The following is an 18,881-nucleotide window of genomic DNA, read 5'->3' as shown; positions in this document are numbered from 1 at the left end:
ACCAGCATTCTCTTCCTGCTGCTGTTATTACAGCAATTAAACCTATTTTCAGAGACTTGGCTCATCCTGACTTCTAAGGAAATGTCTTCATGGGCAGACACAGAAACCAAATTAATGTTTCAACAGCATAATTTGGAACTGGCTTCCTAAAACTGTATTTGTAGGCATGCATACAATGAAACTAGGAGTTCATGATGCTGTTATTACAGTCAGTTGTGGTAATATTGGAAAGTGTTGGGTACTGAAAAAGCTGGGAATTAATCATGGTGAAAATGTGAAAATATGATCACTGGGCTGCAACATTGCGATAAAATGAGGATAGCCGATGTAGACATGTCTGCATCTAATATGGCTAAGAAAGCAAAACAAACATCCAAGAAGGTGAACAAGAAGCTGGAAGACCTGCTAGAGGCCGAAGATGGGCCATCATATGCAGCAGGACAGTTTTAATTAACTGTAAGTTACAAATTTCAAAACTTTTTTCTTTAAAGTCAGTTTCCCACAAACTAAAATTTTCAGTACATATGCCCCATTATATCAGAATCTATCATAGATAAAAGAAGAAATTTTCAGAGTGTCTGCATAACATAAAAAGGCACCTCTGGTACCACATTCATTAATATTCCCCATTAGGAAGTCCACAAAAAATATCTACAGAAAAAACTTACTTTTTTAAATTTATTAACAAAAAATATTATTTCTTAAAAACTATAAAACGGATTAGGTAGATTGTAGTACAGTTGATTCTATTAGCATTATGTAACATACAGTAAAAATATTGAGGCCCTGGATCCAAGAGATTTTTCAGAAAAAGGTCAAATACTTGCTTAAATTAACATGGGTTAGATAGGCAGAGTCTGGTCCCCTTAAAATAACATAACGTGCAACCAGTAAGGTGAACTACTCTGGCAATTCCGAGAAAACAACAAGAGAAGTTTTTGGCGTCTGTTATATAACTGATCTATTTGTGCATAAATGCCGGACGTTAGGGTTCATGGTGGTCAAGTGGTCAGCATTCGAGACACGGTAAGACGAAAGTGTATGATATGACGGTTTGACCCCCGTTCAAAGCTTCATTTTTGTTGTACGAGAGTAAAAACTGTAATATTCAAAGAATTTGTACTTACGCTACGTTAGCAAAGTCTGCTACGCAGGTTGACTGCCAAATGGGGCCTGCCTATGTGTCTGGAGCTCGAAGAGTCTAGGTGCAAAGTTACAATTACCTAACCAGATTGCATGTGTAAGGAATTTCGCAAATCGGAACAGGTATACATCTTTCACAAAACTGTATGCGTGTCTTCATTTACATGTCGATATGAAACTTCCTGGCAGATTAAAACTGTGTGCCCGACCGAGACTCGAACTCGGGACCTTTGCCTTCTCGGTCGGGCACACAGTTTTAATCTGCCATGAAGTTTCATATCAGCGCACACTCCGCTGCAGAGTGAAAATCTCATTCTGGATACATGTCGATAGTTATATCTACGTTTGTTCTAATAATTAAATTTAATTGAAAATCGTAAGCAGTAAAATAACATGAAATTCACTAAAACTTCATGCAAACACACGTGCCTTTTTACCTATATTACCACTGAAAGCAGGCGTTGACAGATGTGAAAATTACCGAACTATCAGTTTAATAAGTCACGGCTGCAAAATACTAATGCGAATTCTTTACAGACCAATGGAAAGACTGGTAGAAGCCGACCTCGGGGAAGATCAGTTTGGATTCCGTAGAAATATCGGAACACATGAGGCAATACTGACCCTACGACTTATCTTAGGAGCTAGATTAGGGAAAGGCAAATCTACGTTTCTAGCATTTGTAGACTTAGAGAAAGCTTTTTACAATGTTGACTGGAATACTCTCTTTCAAATTCTGAAGGTGGCAAGGGTAAAATACAGGGAGCGAAAGGCTATTTACAATTTGTACAGAAACCAGATCGCAGTTATAAGAGACGAGGGGCATTAAAGGGAAGCAGTGGTTGGGAAGGGAGTGAGACAGGGTTGTAGTCTCTCCCAAATGTTATTCAATCTATATATTGAGTAAGCAGTGAAGGAAACAAAAGAAAAGTTCGGAGTAGGTATTAAAATCCATGGAGATTAAATAAAAACTTGGACAATAACTGGTTTGGACAAGAAGAGAATAGAAGCTTTCGAAATGTGGTGCTACAGAATAATGCTGAAGAGTAGATGCTGAAGATTAGATGGGTAGATCACATAACTAATGAGGAGGTATTGAATAAGATTGGGGAGAAGAGAAGCTTGTGGCACAACTTGACTAGAAGAAGGGATTGGTTGGTAGGACATGTTCTGAGGCATCAAGGGATCACCAATTTAGTATTGGAGGGCAGCGTGGAGGGTAAAAATCATAGAGGGAGACCATGAGAGGAATACACTAAGCAGATTCTGAAGGATGTAGGTTGCAGTATTTACTGGGAGATGAAGAAGCTTGCACAGGATATGGTAGCATGGAGAGCTGCATCAAACCAATCTCAGGACTGAAGACAACAACAACAACAACAACAACAACACTGAAATTGTAACACTTACATCGATTAGGAGTAGGTTTATTTATGTAACAAGGTATCTGCAATTTATGAAGTGTGCATTCTGTGTTCTTTGAACTCCTTGATGCATTGCAAGAAAATTAGAGTTTTCTAATGTATATAGGGAAAAAGCAAAAGTATATGTTGAAATTTTGGATTATTTTAGTATGAATATGTTTATGAAAAAAAGTATGTTCGTTAGAAGCTGGTTCATGCGTACGGCACTTGTATTTGTAACATGTAAACGCTGTTGGGAAGCCCACCGCAACGAAAGTGGCGTGGCGCGATGTAAAATGTGGGCTTGGCGGTCGAACTGAGCGGCCTTTGTGTGAACGGCACGCAGTGTGTGGCTAACCTCAGCACGGTACACCTCGACGGTGCTAAGAGAGGCAATTGGAAGCTATGTTAGAAGGGATTTCCCTCGTATGTGGATCTGGCTGTTATTTGGTATTCACGTAATAATGTTGGAGATTTTAAAGACCATTCGCACTTCATGATCCGCGAGCACAGTTAGCCACCTTTTCGCCTGCCACTAATCTTCGCCACAGCTTCACAGGCTTCATACCTTCAATTACGCAATGTACATGGGTATGGACCAGTTATTTTGTTTGTTTCTTCAATAACAGTCTCATAAAACGTCAATTCACTTTCGAAACCATAACTTCGATCCTGATCACGAACTTCTGTGGGGTCCTCATCTAGGTGCAACTAAAACCTAGTATCCTGACTTAAATGAACAGTTCTTGCATTCACGTGTCGGAAAGTGGTTTTTGTCTAAAGTAGAAGGAGTAACAAAAGTTATACTAAGAGTAACATTTGGATGCTTTATTAATGAACTACTCCAAGTGAAATTGTTAAGGTAGGAGATTTAAGTACAAAAATTCAAAGATTAATTAATAGGAAAGTGAAAACCTTAATTTTTTAAAAAGCTAAAACCACAAAAGTGAAGTTGGATAGGCTTTTGCTAAAGTATCCTTAGTTTATTATAAAATATAGTTTTGTAGGATTGTAGTGCAAGATCGTGTAAATATTGTTGCCAAGAATACCTGCTTCATAGGTGATTAAAGTTAAAGTACATATAAATCTTTAATGAACAGATATACAGTGGTACTGTTAGAAGTGAAGCTATGCATATTTTCAAAGACAGTGTGGTTTTGATACCAATCATGAATGATTCCTTTTGAAGTTAATTAAGCCTAGTGTTGTATTTTATTACCTTGCAAACTAATTTAAGTGAATGATTAGCTTTTAGAGTTAGTTTTTAGTATTGCAATAATTAAAGATCCTTGGCTAGTGAAACTATACCAGTTTATGGGTCCCCATCATACTCTCGACCTATTAGGAAGAAATTGAACTATTACTGTTACTAAGGAAAACTGCTATATGCAGAGGAGCTTAAACAGTGTATTTAAGATGTTATTCAATTTCATTTGCGTTATTTATGTTAGTCAAGATAGAAGCCCCTCATGGCCAAAATTAGTTATGTACTTCATGCAGTGATGTTTCAGTATTTTGATTAAGTAATGCTAATGAGTGTGGCGATCAGTAGTATGAGCTCAGTGCAATTTTGCTCCCCACAATTTACTGGTGTCTGTGTTGTAGGTAACTGCTCCTTCACACGGTAGAGATTGCTCTGTATCAGTTTGTATCCTGTTTGCTATTCAAAGGGAAATCTCAAGAAATGTAACTTCAATGACTAATTTCCAATTTTCTCAAATGTATATTTACAAATTAATGTGTCTAATTAGGCTGGAGACCATTCATTTTTTTCACTCATTTATGATTTTCCCACTTCTGTTAACTCCCAAGGTTAGAGCCCGTTTGGTGTTTTTGTTAACTTCACAAATTTCGAAATTATATTCTGATGATATGAGATGAACATCAACAAAAGCAAAATGAGGATAATGGAATGTAGTCAACTCGGGTGATGCTGAGGAAATTAGATTAGGAAATTACACACTTAAAGTAGTAAAGGAGTTTTGCTATTTGGGGAGCAAAACAACTGATGATGGTCGAAATAGAGAGGATATAAAATACAGACTGGCAATGGCAGGGAAAGCGTTCCTGAAGAAGAGAAATTTGTTAACATCGAGTATTGATTTAAGTGTCAGGAAGTCGTTCCTGAAAGTATTTGTATGGAGTGTAGCCATGTATGGAAGTGAAACATAGACGATAAATAGTTTGGACAAGGAGAAAATAGAAGCTTTCTAAATGTGGTGCTACAGAAGAATGCTGAAGATTTGATGGGTAGATCACATAACTAATGAGGAGGTATTGAATAGAATTGGGGAGAAGAGGAGTTTGTGGCACAACTTGACTAGAAGAAGGATCGGTTGGCAGGACATGTTCTGAGGCATCAAGGGGTCACCAATTTAATATTGGAGGGCAGTGTGGAGGGTAAATACACTAAGCAGATTCAGAATGATGTAGGCTGCAGTACGTACTGGGAGATGAAACAGCTTACACAGGATAGATTAGCATGGAGAGCTGCATCAAACCAGTCTCAGGACTGAAGACCACAACAATTACAAAAGTGGTTCAAATGGCTCTGAGTGCTATGGGACTTAACATCTGAGGTCATCATTCCCCTAGAACTTAGAAATACTTAAACCTAACCTAACCTAAGGACATCACACACATCCATGCCCAAGGCAGGATTCAAACCTGCGACCGTAACAGTCATGCGGTTCCAGACTGTAGTGCCTAGAACCGCTCGTCCATCACGGCCGACACAACAACAACAACAACAACAACAGCAACAACAACAACAGTCTGATACCCTTTTCCACTAGACACACACACACACACACACACACACACACACACACACACACACACACACACACACACAGAGTCGAACTTTGAAATCTTGTCAGAGGGTAACATTAACATGTTTCATGGCACGTTAGTGTTATAAAATGTCATATAAATTAAATAATATGATCAGTGGTGCAAAAAGATATATATTAGTAATGAGTGGGATTCAAACCATCACCATATACACGTCCATTATACGAAGCTCGATCGCTAACCACTTGGCCACTACGAAGCACCTGCGCACAGACACATCCGCTACATAACAGACATGTAGAACGTCTCTTGCGATTTTCTCGTAATTGCCGGAGTAGTGCATCTTACTTCATGCATGTTATGTTGTTTTATTGACCTACCAAAGGTGTACATAGTTTAAAGTCAATCTGTGATCCCAACGCCATGGCCTCCGCTTGCCAACACTGACGCTCTCGAAGTCTGCGACTGAACTGGGCTGACCAGCGACGGGCGGCTGGTTAAGTCACTGTTGAGAGGGGGCGCTGAGCTCTGTCTTCCCGGAGGTGTGGCACTGCCTGCTCTTTCCACTGGCGTGCGGGTCAGCGCCTTCTCGATGACGTTTCGCGGCGCTGCGCTGCTCGGTGCGCAGTTGGTGCTTTAGAACTGCGCAGTTCTCGTAGCATAGAAGACAGCACAAGGTGCGGCGGTGCGGTTCTTTCCGTCCCTTTGCGACGGACCTGCACCTACCTGTGAACATTCTCAGCAGATCATCAGTAGGAAAGCCGAGTGAAACCTGCTGTACTTCGACGTGAACCAGTCTGCAATTTAAGCCACTAATCTACGTTTCGGGAGAAAGTTTTCACACAAATGAGAGTTTGGAAATTTTGTCCTCAATTAATATATTGTGAAACTTAGGTGAACAAGTATCACTGCCAAGCCTGTGCTAGTCTTAACACAGTCACTCATAATCCCTTTCACTCACGTTAGCAAGTTTATGGTGTTGCATTTCCCGAAAACGTAATAGCTACAAAAATACTGATTGTTTTAGATCGATAATGCTCGCCAAACATTAGGTCTGTCGGTACCTAATGCAGTCACAGTTTTTAGCCACCGACCTGCTCAATACGCCACACAGAATATGTCTTTTCTCGTCACAAAATTCGCTTAAAAATTCCGGAATTTCTACACACACTTAGGAATAATTATGCTGTCACTTTCCAACACTTTTGATGTGTGAAACACTGCTAGATCCGGCAACTTATTTCTATCGGAACTACTACTACTATACACGTCCGATCTGTTTCGTGGATAGGCTTCGACTCTTCTCAAGAATACTCTGTCTTCCCTACCAGTAGAGAAAAGCGCGCGATATTGCTTTACCATTGGTCAGTTTACTCAACAGCCAATAGCAAACCAACATTCTCCCGCGTCAGTCCGCGCTTTTCATCAATAACTTTTTACCGACATAATTATCTAATATGCTGAAGTTTTGCTTATGCATAAAGTTATTTACTATTGTTATTTATACCTGAATTAACTTTCCCTTTGCCATAAACATACTTTACAAATCTATTCCACAGAAATCCCCCTTATCCATATCCATACTTCTTCGAAATATTCCCACACTAAATCCTACTACATAACTCTTTAAAAAATCATCTTCATATTAACCTTAAACCACACTCACGCATCATTCATACTGCTAAAACACATTTATAACATTTTACATACACAAAAAGACATAACAACACTTTACGAAAATACTAGAACAGTTTATGAAAAACATTCTATTACATTAGTGCTCTCTAGTGGGCACAATCGAAACTAAATCAGTCCTCTATCCAATACTGTCCTCTATCGGCTGATACATAAGCTACGTGCGCATCCAGTCTTACGTCACCATCTGTCACTATCCAATTCTGAGACACATCTCCCACTTAACCGCCTCCAAGGCAGGATCGGTATACGGCGCTACGCCTCAAAGGGACTGCTCAGCCTTTGGCCCAGGTTCAATCCTCACTATTCTGCCGTGTCCAATTCTTGCATCACTCTCTTTTACAGTTTTAGGATACCAAACAAAGCACACGTTTGGCGACATCGTCTATGACGGGCTGCTTAAATTTTGCACACGCAAGAACCCGATTGGCTAACTTCGGTGCTAATTAACTGGGAGATGGCGCAACGCATCAAACGTTTTTCCTAACAAATATTTATCAGTAGGACCTACCGTGCAACACCATTGCAAGCTATTCAGTCTGTTCCTGACCACCCTGTACAGAAAATAACGGCTGTTCTATTCACTTCACTGGGCACAGCTGACGACACCCTTGTCTCTGATTGTCTCTCTCTCCTTTTTGGGTGGTAAAACGATTTCCTATGAAGTAGTTTAGCAATAACTTGTTATAATGTGTACCTAAAATTACCTTGTCTTAGTGAGATGTTAATATGTGACCAAGGACATGACTTAGTAAGATGTAACAACTCTGTAGGAATCTAACTGCTCAATTTCTTGTTTTCAGGATGTTCTCGCTTGAGAGTGTACTGGATGCTCTTCCATTGTTTGATGAAGAGTAAGTATCATAGCTGTGCGCAGTTAATATTTAGTTGCAGAAACATCCACCACCTTGGTTAGCAGAAACAGGCTAAGCAAAACTATTTTCCTACCTTTCTTAACATTCCTTGCCATATTCGTAGTCATAGTTGCTATCACAGCCTTATGGCCACCGTCATTTTCCTCTACGTTAAGTTATTTGGCTATCTTTGGTCCGTATTTGTTTCCGCGAATCGGACTCATCAAAGTATGGCAAGGCGTCAAATCGGAGAAAAAGACTGTTCATAAGTTTCTGCATGTTGCACATATTCAAGTAAACGCGCTCATAGTGGAAGTTGCTAGTGAGGAGGATAAAGAGAAACTTTTGAATAATCAAAAATTAAATGCAGTCGTTAAGTGTGAGCCACCTAGAAAAAGAAACCCTTTAGTAATATTATACGATGTACCTACGGTTATGACCAATGAGGAGCTACATGAGACAGTCAGATCACAAAATTTCGATGACATCAATGAGCAAGAATTCAAAAACTCCTTTAAGCTGAAATTTAAAACGGGACCTCGAGATCGCGATGTGGTACACCACGTGGCCGAGGTCTCTCCGCAATTATGGAAACGAATTAGAGCAATGGGCAGACTATATGTAGGCTTTCATGCCATTAACACCAGGGACTATATCGTGGTACCTCGATGCCATAACTGCGGCGACCTGGACCACATTCTGAGGCACTGCACCAGGGGGTCGGCTTGCTCCAGGTGCGGTGAGAAGGGCCACAACCGCAAGGAATGTAAAACAACGGGGGTCTGCATTCCGTGTAAAAATCGTGGGAAGAAATCCTGCGGTGCCACGGGACGGAACTGCCCCACTTGCCGGATGCTAGAACAACGCCTGATCTCGAGAATTGACTATGGCTGAGCAGAGCGCAGCTAACAGGATGCTCAAACACAAGTCCCCGAGTAAAAGAAGGAGGGATGCTGTGAGGGCTAATAAATTTAAGGAATTTCTAAGGTCGCTTTCGGGCACCTCAAACATCATGACAGTTGAGAGGGAAATTCAAACAGATCCCTTTATGGTGGATAGATGCATGCAAACTGATTCTCCGGATAGAAACACAGCTCCCCCTTCCCCAAACCGGGGGAAAAGGCCGAACAACAACCTTCAACGGCAGAAGCATCCTGTAGTGGTGGCGGCCTCCCTGGCCCCTACACACGAAGCTGTACAAACCAAACAACCTCTCCAAGAAAGTACAGTTACTAGCACCAGTACCAACCCAACTGAGGCAGATACCCCAGTAATCAGGCTACCGCCTGTAGATCCGATGAGGGTATATCCCAACATAGAATTTACAATGCAACTGGCAAGACTGGAGCAGCCGGCTATCCTGACCACTGCCTTACGACATGTGGTCCGGGTAGGCCACGAGGACGGAAGAAAAGTCACCTTCTCAGTAATGGAGGCTGTGGACAGGATACAATTAAAGTCGGTGAACCTTCCCACCGACTTCGGGGCCCTGCGAGACTTACTTAAGAAAGTGTTTGACAGACGAGGGGAGAAATTCGACTTAAATGACATTTACACTCAAGCAGTCCTAGCTCACGGTCGAATCGCTTTTGATTGGAGCAAGACTTGGCCTGACGATAGAATGCACACTTACTTCCCATAATGACAAAATTAACTGTTGGACAGTTGAATACGCATAACAGCAGACTTGTGATGCAGGAGCTCCGAAGAGAGGTGGAGGAGAAGAGGCTTGACGTACTCTGCTTGCAGGAGCCGTACTCTCAAGCTGGAAAACTCTCATTCGCAGCCGCTACATGGCAGATAGCTAGCAGTGGGGAAGCCCCCAAAGCGGCAATTGTCATAACCAACCAGTCTCTAAGAGTAACAACACTTGCACAGTTTTCTACCACTCACTGCAACGTCGTGGAGGTACAGGCCCCCATGGGAATTATAACCTTTATAAACATGTACTTCCAATACGGGCACAACATTGAGCAACATCTGGATCACCTGACCAGAGTAGCCACGGCGTTGCGAGGTCGCAAACTGGTCATAACAGCAGATATAAACGCAAAATCCCCCCTGTGGTACAGTGGCACAAGAGATGAAAATGGTGAAAAAGTAGAGGAAATGATTATGGCTCTACAACTTGTGGTTGCAAATAGACCTGGCAACCCCCCCACTTACGCAGCGGGAGGGGGGCGCGGTACTAATATAGATGTAACGCTAGTTACGCCAAATTCTGCCAACATCATTCAGAATTGGGAAGTCAAGGAGAACGCGACAACAAGCGACCATAATCTTATAATGTTCAGCTTAGGAAATGGAGGTTGTCACTGGGCTGCAGGGTGTGAGTTGCAACTGAATTTCAAGAGAGCTGACTGGGAGAGACTAGCGGGAGAGTGCGACATTCCTCCATTGCCAGAAGGTGATGCACAACAGGACCTGGACATAGACAAGCGGGCCGAAGAACTGGTAGGTGCAGTAACCAGAGCGGTCAAGGCAGCTGTTCCAACCAGGAGGAGAGCCATGGCGGCCTCCCCGTCACCATGGTCAGCTGAACTTCAGGAAATGCGTCAGTCTGTCAGAAGGCTGAGGAGGCACTACCAGCGCAGTGTCGTCTGGTGGGAAAAACAACGATGGTTACAACTATACCGGGAGGCTAAAGATAGATTCCAGAAAGAACTAAAAGAAGTCAGACTACGTAGTTGGGAAAGATTTGTGCTAGACCAGCTGGCCCTGGATCCATGGGGAATACCCTACAAACTAGTGAGGGAAAAGATCCGGTCCCCAATGATGTTATCAACAGTCAGGTGCGGGGATGGGATGACAGAGTCCTGGCAGGAGACTGCTGAGGTTCTTCTCCGGTCCCTGCTGCCTGACGACGATGAGGCCAGCGACACGGAGGGACAGTCCCAGTTACGAAATCAAGATCTGGATAGAGTTGCTAACAACAGGGCAGTCTACCCCTTCTCTGAAGAGGAAGTGGCTGGCCACATTAAAGCATTGAAAACAGGTAAAGCCCCCGGCCCAGACGGCATTGTGGCGGAGGTGGTGCAGTTCCTGGCACCTCAACTGGTGGCACCACTAACCCAGTTATACAACGAATGCCTAAGACAGGAAAAATTCCCGAAAATCTGGAAAGAGGCAAACGTTGTTATAATCAAAAAGGGACCTAACAAGGACCCAGCGGATGTTAAGTCTTATAGGCCAATTTGCCTACTGAACATCCTCGGGAAATTATTCGAAAAATTGCTAGCTGACAGACTGACTGCACACCGAGTGCTGTGTGGGATGAGTGGCAGGCAGTTCGGCTTCAGGCCGGGGCGATCGGCAACTGATGCGATCGCTCTAGCGGCTGAGGTCTGTGACTCTACCCCACACAAGTACGTTGTTGGCATCATGGTTGACATCAGTGGCGCCTTTGACACCCTGTGGTGGCCTTCGCTCTTCTCCTGCTTGCGGGAGAAGGAGTGTCCAGGGTCGCTATATGGTTGCCTGAGGAGCTATTGTGAAGGGCGGGAGGTCTGGCTATCATCCCCTAGCGGCAGAGTAGGAAAATCCATAACTAAGGGATGTCCCCAGGGCTCCGTACTAGGTCCCCTGTTCTGGGACATCCATATGGAACCGCTTTTAGACAGTTTGGAACAGAGTGAAGAAGTGCTAGAGGTGATAGCCTACGCGGATGACCTCCTCTTGCTGGTCGGCGGCCGAAGCCGCGAGGACATTGAACCAAAAATAGACAGAGCGATGACCAAATTACAACTGCGGTGCACAAATACTAAGATGACGATCTCACCGACCAAATCGACGTACTTATTACTGAAGGGACAGCTGGCGAGGAACCCTACAGTTAGAATCGGAGGCTCACCAGTAATAAGACGACAAGAGACCCGCTACCTGGGCGTCATCATCGATGAAAGGTGGAACTTTGGAAAGCACATTGAGTCCGTATCCCAAAAAGCATTGCAATTATTAAACAATCTTACCTCAATAGGTCATAAACGATTTCATCTTCCACCACATCTAATCAAGTTGTATCACAATAGTATATTAACATCAGTAGTGGGTTACGGATCGGGAGTCTGGGCACATAGGCTCACAAGGGTGGTGCCTGCCATGGCAGTGAGAAGAGTACAAAGAAACATGCTTATAAGATCCATAGGGGCGTATAGAACTTCTCCAGGAAGTGCACTCTTAGTAATAATGGGGCTCTGTCCTTTAGACATCAAAATTCGAGAACAAGCAGCTTGGTACTGGGTCAAGAAGGGGAACAACGCGAAAACAGAGAACATCATGGGAATACTGGTAATAGATAGGAGAGAAATACGTAGGAGGGGCGAGGACCTATGGCAACGGTCTTGGGAAACAGAAGAAACTGGCAGAAGAACATTTGGGTTCTTGCCAGATGTAAAAGAAAGGCTAGGGATGAAGTACTTTGAGCCAACGCGGGATCTAATACACTTTCTCACTGGACATGGGCCCTACCCGACATACTTGTGTCGGTTTGGGAAAAAGGCTACACCCGAGTGTGACTGTGGAGCTTCGGAGGGCACTCCCGACCATGTGGTTTACGAGTGCCCCCTTTTCGATGATGTAGCAATGACACTAAGACAACAACTTCCACACAATAACACATATGACCTATTAAGACACGAAGAAACTTTCGACACTTTAAACAAATTGGCAGACGAGGTGTCACGAAAGGTATTGACGGCATACTTTACTGACTTTCATGATTAAGGCATACACCAAATGTGTCCCATTACGAGATACATAAGGGTCGTTTACGATTAGAGACACTTACCGAACGTGACCAATTACCCTCATCCTATACCGCCTGTACGTGGACTGGTCGACTTCTTAGTTGCAACCCGCCACGTGCAGGACTAGGGGGATCAGGGTACACCAATAAAGACCAAAGCACCGGAATTGACGTAGGTTTAGTAGTAGTTGTAGCTCTAGATATAGATATTAAGCTAGGAACCTGCAGCGACAAACGGTCTTGGCCAGCCCAGTGTCAGGGGCACGCTCATCGGGATTAGCTCGATGAGCAGGGCCTAAAGCAGTAGGTTTATATCTATGCTGACACACCTGTAACGCTGCAGGCAGTTAGGAATTAACTAGTAGGAAGATATTAATAATTAGTATGTAGAATTTAGCTGTAGTCTGCCTATTATCCTCTAGTATTCTGTCTGTAGCTCACAATAATTAACATAGCATAATATAATAATAAGAATAAATAGCTGCTGAAACACTTAACATATGTAGATCAGTTATGACCCATTAATCACTAAGGTAGTGGGTTCCTTTGTATAAATATTACTGTTGAATAAAGAATTAAAAAAAAAAAAAAAAAAAAAAAAAAAACGCGCTCATTGGTGATCATATCTCGTAGATTTACATAAACAACATACGAGACAATCTGAGCAGCCCTCCTAGATTGTCTGCAGATGACGCTGTCATTTACCGTGTTTTAAAGTCATAAAATGGTCAAAAGTATGTGCGAAATGATTTATACAAAATATCTGTTTGGTGAGAAAAGTGGCAATTGACTCTAAATAATGAAAAGTATGACTACATCCACATGGGTACTAAAAGTGATGGGCTAAATTTAGGTCACACGATAAATCATACAAATCTAATGGCTATAAATTCAACTATATACGAAGGTAATCCCAAAAGTAAGGTCTCCTATTTTTTTGTAAGTACATAGGCCTGTTAATTTCTACAATGGTTTACATCACTTTACAGCTTGAACATTTAGCTATTTTTCGACCTAATCTCCATTTCTGTCGATGCATTTTATAGCACTGTGACAGTTTTTGTAATCCCATGTCATACCAGCTCGCCGCCATGCTGTTAAAAAAAATTATGAACCTCTTCTTTCACCTCATCATCGGAACTGAATTGCTTTCCGGTCAAATGTTCTTTTAACCTAGGGAACAGGTGAGAGTCACGGGGCGCCAAGTCAGGATTATAGAGTAGGTGGGTGATTATGTTCCAGTGAAACTGTTGCAGGAGAGCAACGGTTTGCCGATCGATGTGTGGGCGAGCGTTGTCATGGAGAATGTGTACGCCCTTGCTCAACATTCTTCTTCTCCGGTTCTGAATTACCCGTTTGAGTTTTTTCAGAGTCTCACAGTACCTGTCAGCGTTAACTGTGGTCCCAGTGGCCATAAAGTCGACCAACAATCCCATTTCCGATCCCAAAAAACGGTTGTCATGACTTTACCGGCAGACTGTGTTTGTTTGAATTTTCGCGGTTTTGGCGAAGAAGGATGCCGCCACTGGCGTGATTGTTGCTTGGTCTCAGGTGTAAAGTGGTATGCCCACGTTTCGTCACCCGTGACAATTGAGTCCAGAAAGTTGTCCTGCTCGGGTGCAAGGCGGTGAAGAAATGCGCGGGAAGCATCAACTCGTGGCCGCGTGTGGTCCTCAGTCAGCATGCGTGGCACCCATCTTGCGCACACCTTCCGGTAGTTCAATGTTTCCGTTAAAATTCTGTGAGCGGTGCTTCGGGAAACCTCAGGAACCGACGTGCAGAGATCATCCAGGGTGATCCGCCGATCTTCACGCACGCTTTGCTCAACCTTCAACACTGTCTCCTCAGAAATTGACGGTCTCCCGCTTCTTTATTGGTCGTGAATTTCGGTCCGACCAGCTGCAAACTCTCTGCACCACTTACGAACATTTTTGACATCCATGCACGACTCACCATACACTTCCGTCAATTGGCGATGGTTTTCGATCGGTGCAATGCCCTTTGCGTTCAAAAACCGAATAACTGTGCGCAATTCGCACTTGGCGGCAACATCCAAGGGGAGCTCCATTCTCAACGGCTGCCAAGCCAAGACTGAACGCCTCAGCGCGGCATGCGGATGTTTACACACAGCGCGTGAAGCACTCTTCATAACAGTGTGACCAACTGCCACACAGAGGAGACCTTACTTTTGGTAGTACCTTCGTACTTAGTTATTACAGTTACAAATAACCTAAACTGGAATGATCACGTAGATAACGTTGTGGGGAAAACAAACCAAAGATCTCAGTTTATTGGCAGAACACTTAGAAAGTGCAGTAGCACTACTTCTGGAAAAGCTTTTCTGCCCTCTTGAAACTATTGCTGAACGCTGTTGGATCCGAATTGGATGGGACTAGTGGAGCACACAGGAAAAGTTCAAAGAAGTGCGACTCGTTTTGTATTACTGCGAAAGTGGGGGTGGAGGGGGGGGGGAGGGATAGTGCCAGGCCATGGTATGTGGTGGCAATCGTTAAAACAAAGGCGTTTCTTCCCGTGAAAATTTCAATCACCAATTTTCTCTTCCGATTACGAAAACACTATGTTGGTACCCACCTACATTGGGAGAAATGATCATCGTGATAAAATATGAGAAATCCGAACTGTCACAGAAAGATTTAAGTGGTCGTTTTTCCCGCGCGTCTTTAGAGAGTGGAACGGTAGAGAAATAGCTTCTAGATGGTTCAATGAACCCTCTGCCAGGCACTTACAGAGTAATCGCGTAGATGTAGATGTGGATGTTTGCTATGTTGCACTCACTGGTCCAAATAGTCCCAGACATTTTCTGCGGGATGAAGATCGGTTCATATAGTATGACAGTCGAAATGCGCTAGCGCGTTTGAGTGGTGGTCAAACCAGGATCGTGTGTTTGTGTGCTGCCCTGTGAACATGGATTACTTTACCTTGGCAAATGGGAGTATCCAAAGCATATATGCTATCGATCAAAAGCATTTTGCAGAGACAATAAATTCGGAAAACAAATTCTTTAGGAGAAAATTGAAATGAAAGAACTTAATTATCAAATCTTTATAATGTGTACTTTACACTTATCAGTCAGAACGTCATGACTACTTACCTAGTATCTACACTGCTGGCCATTAAAATTACTACATCAAGAAATGCAGGTGATAAACGGGTATTCATTGGATAAATATATTATACTAGAACTGACATGTGATTACATTTTCACACAATTTGGGTGCATAGATCCTCAGAAATCAGTACCCAGAACAACCACCTCTTGCCGTAATAACGGCCTTGATACGCCTGGGCATTGAGTCAAACAGAGCTTGGATGGAGTGTACAGGTACAGCTGCCCATGCAGCTTTAACACGATACCACAGTTCATCAAGAGTAGTGACTGGCGTATTGTGACGAGCCAGTTGCTCGGCCACCATTTACCAGACGTTTTCAGTTGGTGAGAGATCTGGAGAACGTGCTGGCCAGGGGAGCAGTCGAACATTTTCCGCATCCAGAAACGCCCGTACAGCTCCTGCAACATACGGTCGTGCATTATCCTGTTGAAATGTAGGGTTTCGAAGGGATCGAATGAAGGGTAGAGCCACGGGTCGTAACACATCTGAAATGTAACGTTCACTGTTCAAAGTGCCGTCAATGCGAACAAGAGGTGACCGAGACGTGTAACCAACGGCACCCCATACCATCACGCTGAGTGATACGCCAGTATGGCGATGACGAATACACGCTTCCAATGTGCGTTCACCGCGATGTCGCCAAACACGGATGCGACCATCTTGATGCTGTAAACAGAACCAGGATTCATCCGAAACAATGACGTTTTGCCACTCGTGCACCCAGGTTCGTCGTAGGCGCTCCTGTCTGTGATGCAGCGTCTAGGGTAACCGCAGCCACGGTCTCAGAGCTGATAGTCCATGCTGCTGCAAACGTCGTCGAACTGTTCGTGCAGATGGTTGTTGTCTTGCAAACGTCCCCATCTATTGACACAGAGACCGAGACGTGGCTGCACGATCCGTTACAGTCATGCGGATAAGATGACTGTCATCTCGACTGCTAGTGATACGAGGCCGTTGGGATCCAGCAGAGCGTTCCGTGTTACCCTCCTGAACCCAACGATTCCATATTCTGCTAACAGTCATTGGATCTCGACCAACGCGAGCAGCAATGTCGCGATACGATAAACCGCAATCGCGATAGGCTACAATTCGACCTTTATCAAAGTCGGAAACGCGATGGTACGCATTTCTCCTCCTTACACGAGGCATCACAACAACGTTTCGCCAGGCAACGCCAGTCAACTGCTGTTTGTGTATGAGAAATCGGTTGGAAACGTTCCTCACTTCAGCACGTTGTAGGTGTCGCCACCAGCGCCAACCTTGTGTGAATCGTCTGAAAAGCTAATTATTTATATATCATAGCATCTTCTTCCTGTCGAATAAATTTCGCGTCTGTAGCGGGTCATCTTTGTGGTGTAGCAATTTTAGTGGCCAATAGTGTACATAAACCTGTTCAAGCGATAGCAGCAACACCTGGCGAGGAATGACTGCTGGTCAGACACACACATGGTGCACGTAGTGTCCGTGTGTAGAATGGGGTAGGCCCGCTCTCTATCTGAGTCTGACCGGGTGCAGATTGAGATGGTCAGGAGGCTCGGCACGGGCATTTTGGAAACTGCACAATATGTCGGGTGTTGAAAGAGTGCTGTGGTGAGTGTCTTCAACCTGTCACGAAATGAAGGTGAAACCATGACCATACGTCGTGGGGGTCGGAAGCCCATCCCTCATTACAGATGTCTGACGCCATAGGCTGGGCAGACTGGTAAAACAAGCCAGGCGGTGAACTGTAGTGAAACTAACATCAGAATTTAATGTTGGGCAGAGTGCAAGTGTGTCTGAACACACAGAGCACCAAATACTCCTAATGACGGGCCTCTGCATCCCATGCATCAATGTTTTCCACGACATCGGCCACTTGAAATGGACACGTTACCACCGGCACTGGATGCTGGCACAGTGGCAGAGCGTTGTACGGTCTCGTGAATCTCAATACCTTCTTTAGCACGCCAATGGGACGGCGCGAATATGTGGTCTTCCAGGAGAACTGCTCTTCGACACCTGTACTGCGAGACAGAGACGAGCTGGTGGTGACTACATTATGCTCTGCAAAACATTAATATGGACATCCATGGGGTTCAGTGAAGCTCGTGCAATGCACCATGATGACCAAGGAGTATCGTACACTGGTTGCAGACCACGAACCCGCCTTCATGACGATTATGTTTCCCAATGGCAGTGGCATTTTTCAAGATAGAATGCGCCGTGTCACAAGGCCAGGAGTGTGGTGGAGTGTTCGAGGAACACAGTGGTGAGATCCAACTGATATGCTGGATCCCCAACTCGCCAGATCTGAACCCGACCGAACTCATCTGGGATGTGATTGAACGTGTCGTCAGATCTCATCGCCCCCCCCCCCCTCCCCCAGAATTTACAGGAATTGGGTGACTTGTATGTATGTCCAGATGTGGTGTTTACTTCCTCCAGCGATGTAACAAGGCCTGACTGGTTCCACGCCATGACGCCTGTCTGCTGTTATCCATGCTAAAGGTCTTCATACTTGCTATTAGGTAGCTGGTCATAATGTTCTGGCTGATCACTGCATTTCCTTAAACGTATTATACAATTCTAATCTTTGCATCAATAATAAACACAAATGAACAAATTGCATAGGGTGTTAAGTGTTTTGCTGAAAGTAAACAGAAGCAATACAATAATGATGTCTTCAGCCAGGACATTCTTCGTTGCATAGACCTTTGCTTGTATTACTGCACCTGGATGGCATAGAACCCTCGAGTTTGACCAATCATCCGAGAGGAATCTTCTTCCATTGCTCACAAAATTCATTATAGAAGACTTCCTTGTTGGCTCACCCCAAAGAGGAGTAGCAGTAGCAGCAGCAGCAGCAGCAACTTTATTCGTCCATAGATCTTTTTTCTTCTTGCAAGGATATAGGACATGTCAAAGTATTTACAAATTTAGATCAACTTAAAATAAGCTAATTCGTATACACACATATTTACAGACTTCTAGTTAGAGACAATCATTAGATTTACTCCTGGTATACAATACTTATTTTACAAATAACTTACTAAATAATGTAATGCCACATTGTTCACTTACATCTCACTATCAGTGTCACTGCACACACTATACATACATTGTTTCATAACACTTCACA

At 43.7% G+C, this 18,881-nt stretch overlaps 1 protein-coding gene across 1 annotated transcript in view; it reads left to right on the top strand.

Annotated features, from left to right (window-relative positions):
- Positions 1–333: 333 nt before the first annotated feature.
- The window catches only part of LOC124550702, a 63,149-nt gene continuing 44,601 nt past the window's right edge, over positions 334–18,881 (top strand). The window contains exons 1-2 of the mRNA XM_047125425.1: positions 334–443; positions 7,838–7,888. Of these exons, the coding sequence (XP_046981381.1) occupies positions 334–443; positions 7,838–7,888 (161 nt within the window). The remainder of the gene's footprint in view (positions 444–7,837; positions 7,889–18,881) is intronic.

This window comes from Schistocerca americana, chromosome 9 (genome assembly GCF_021461395.2).
Source record: "Schistocerca americana isolate TAMUIC-IGC-003095 chromosome 9, iqSchAmer2.1, whole genome shotgun sequence".
Classification (NCBI taxonomy): Eukaryota; Metazoa; Arthropoda; class Insecta; order Orthoptera; family Acrididae; genus Schistocerca; species Schistocerca americana.
The sequence above is the reverse complement of the archived record's forward strand: the minus strand, read 5'-3'. Positions and strand labels throughout refer to the sequence as shown.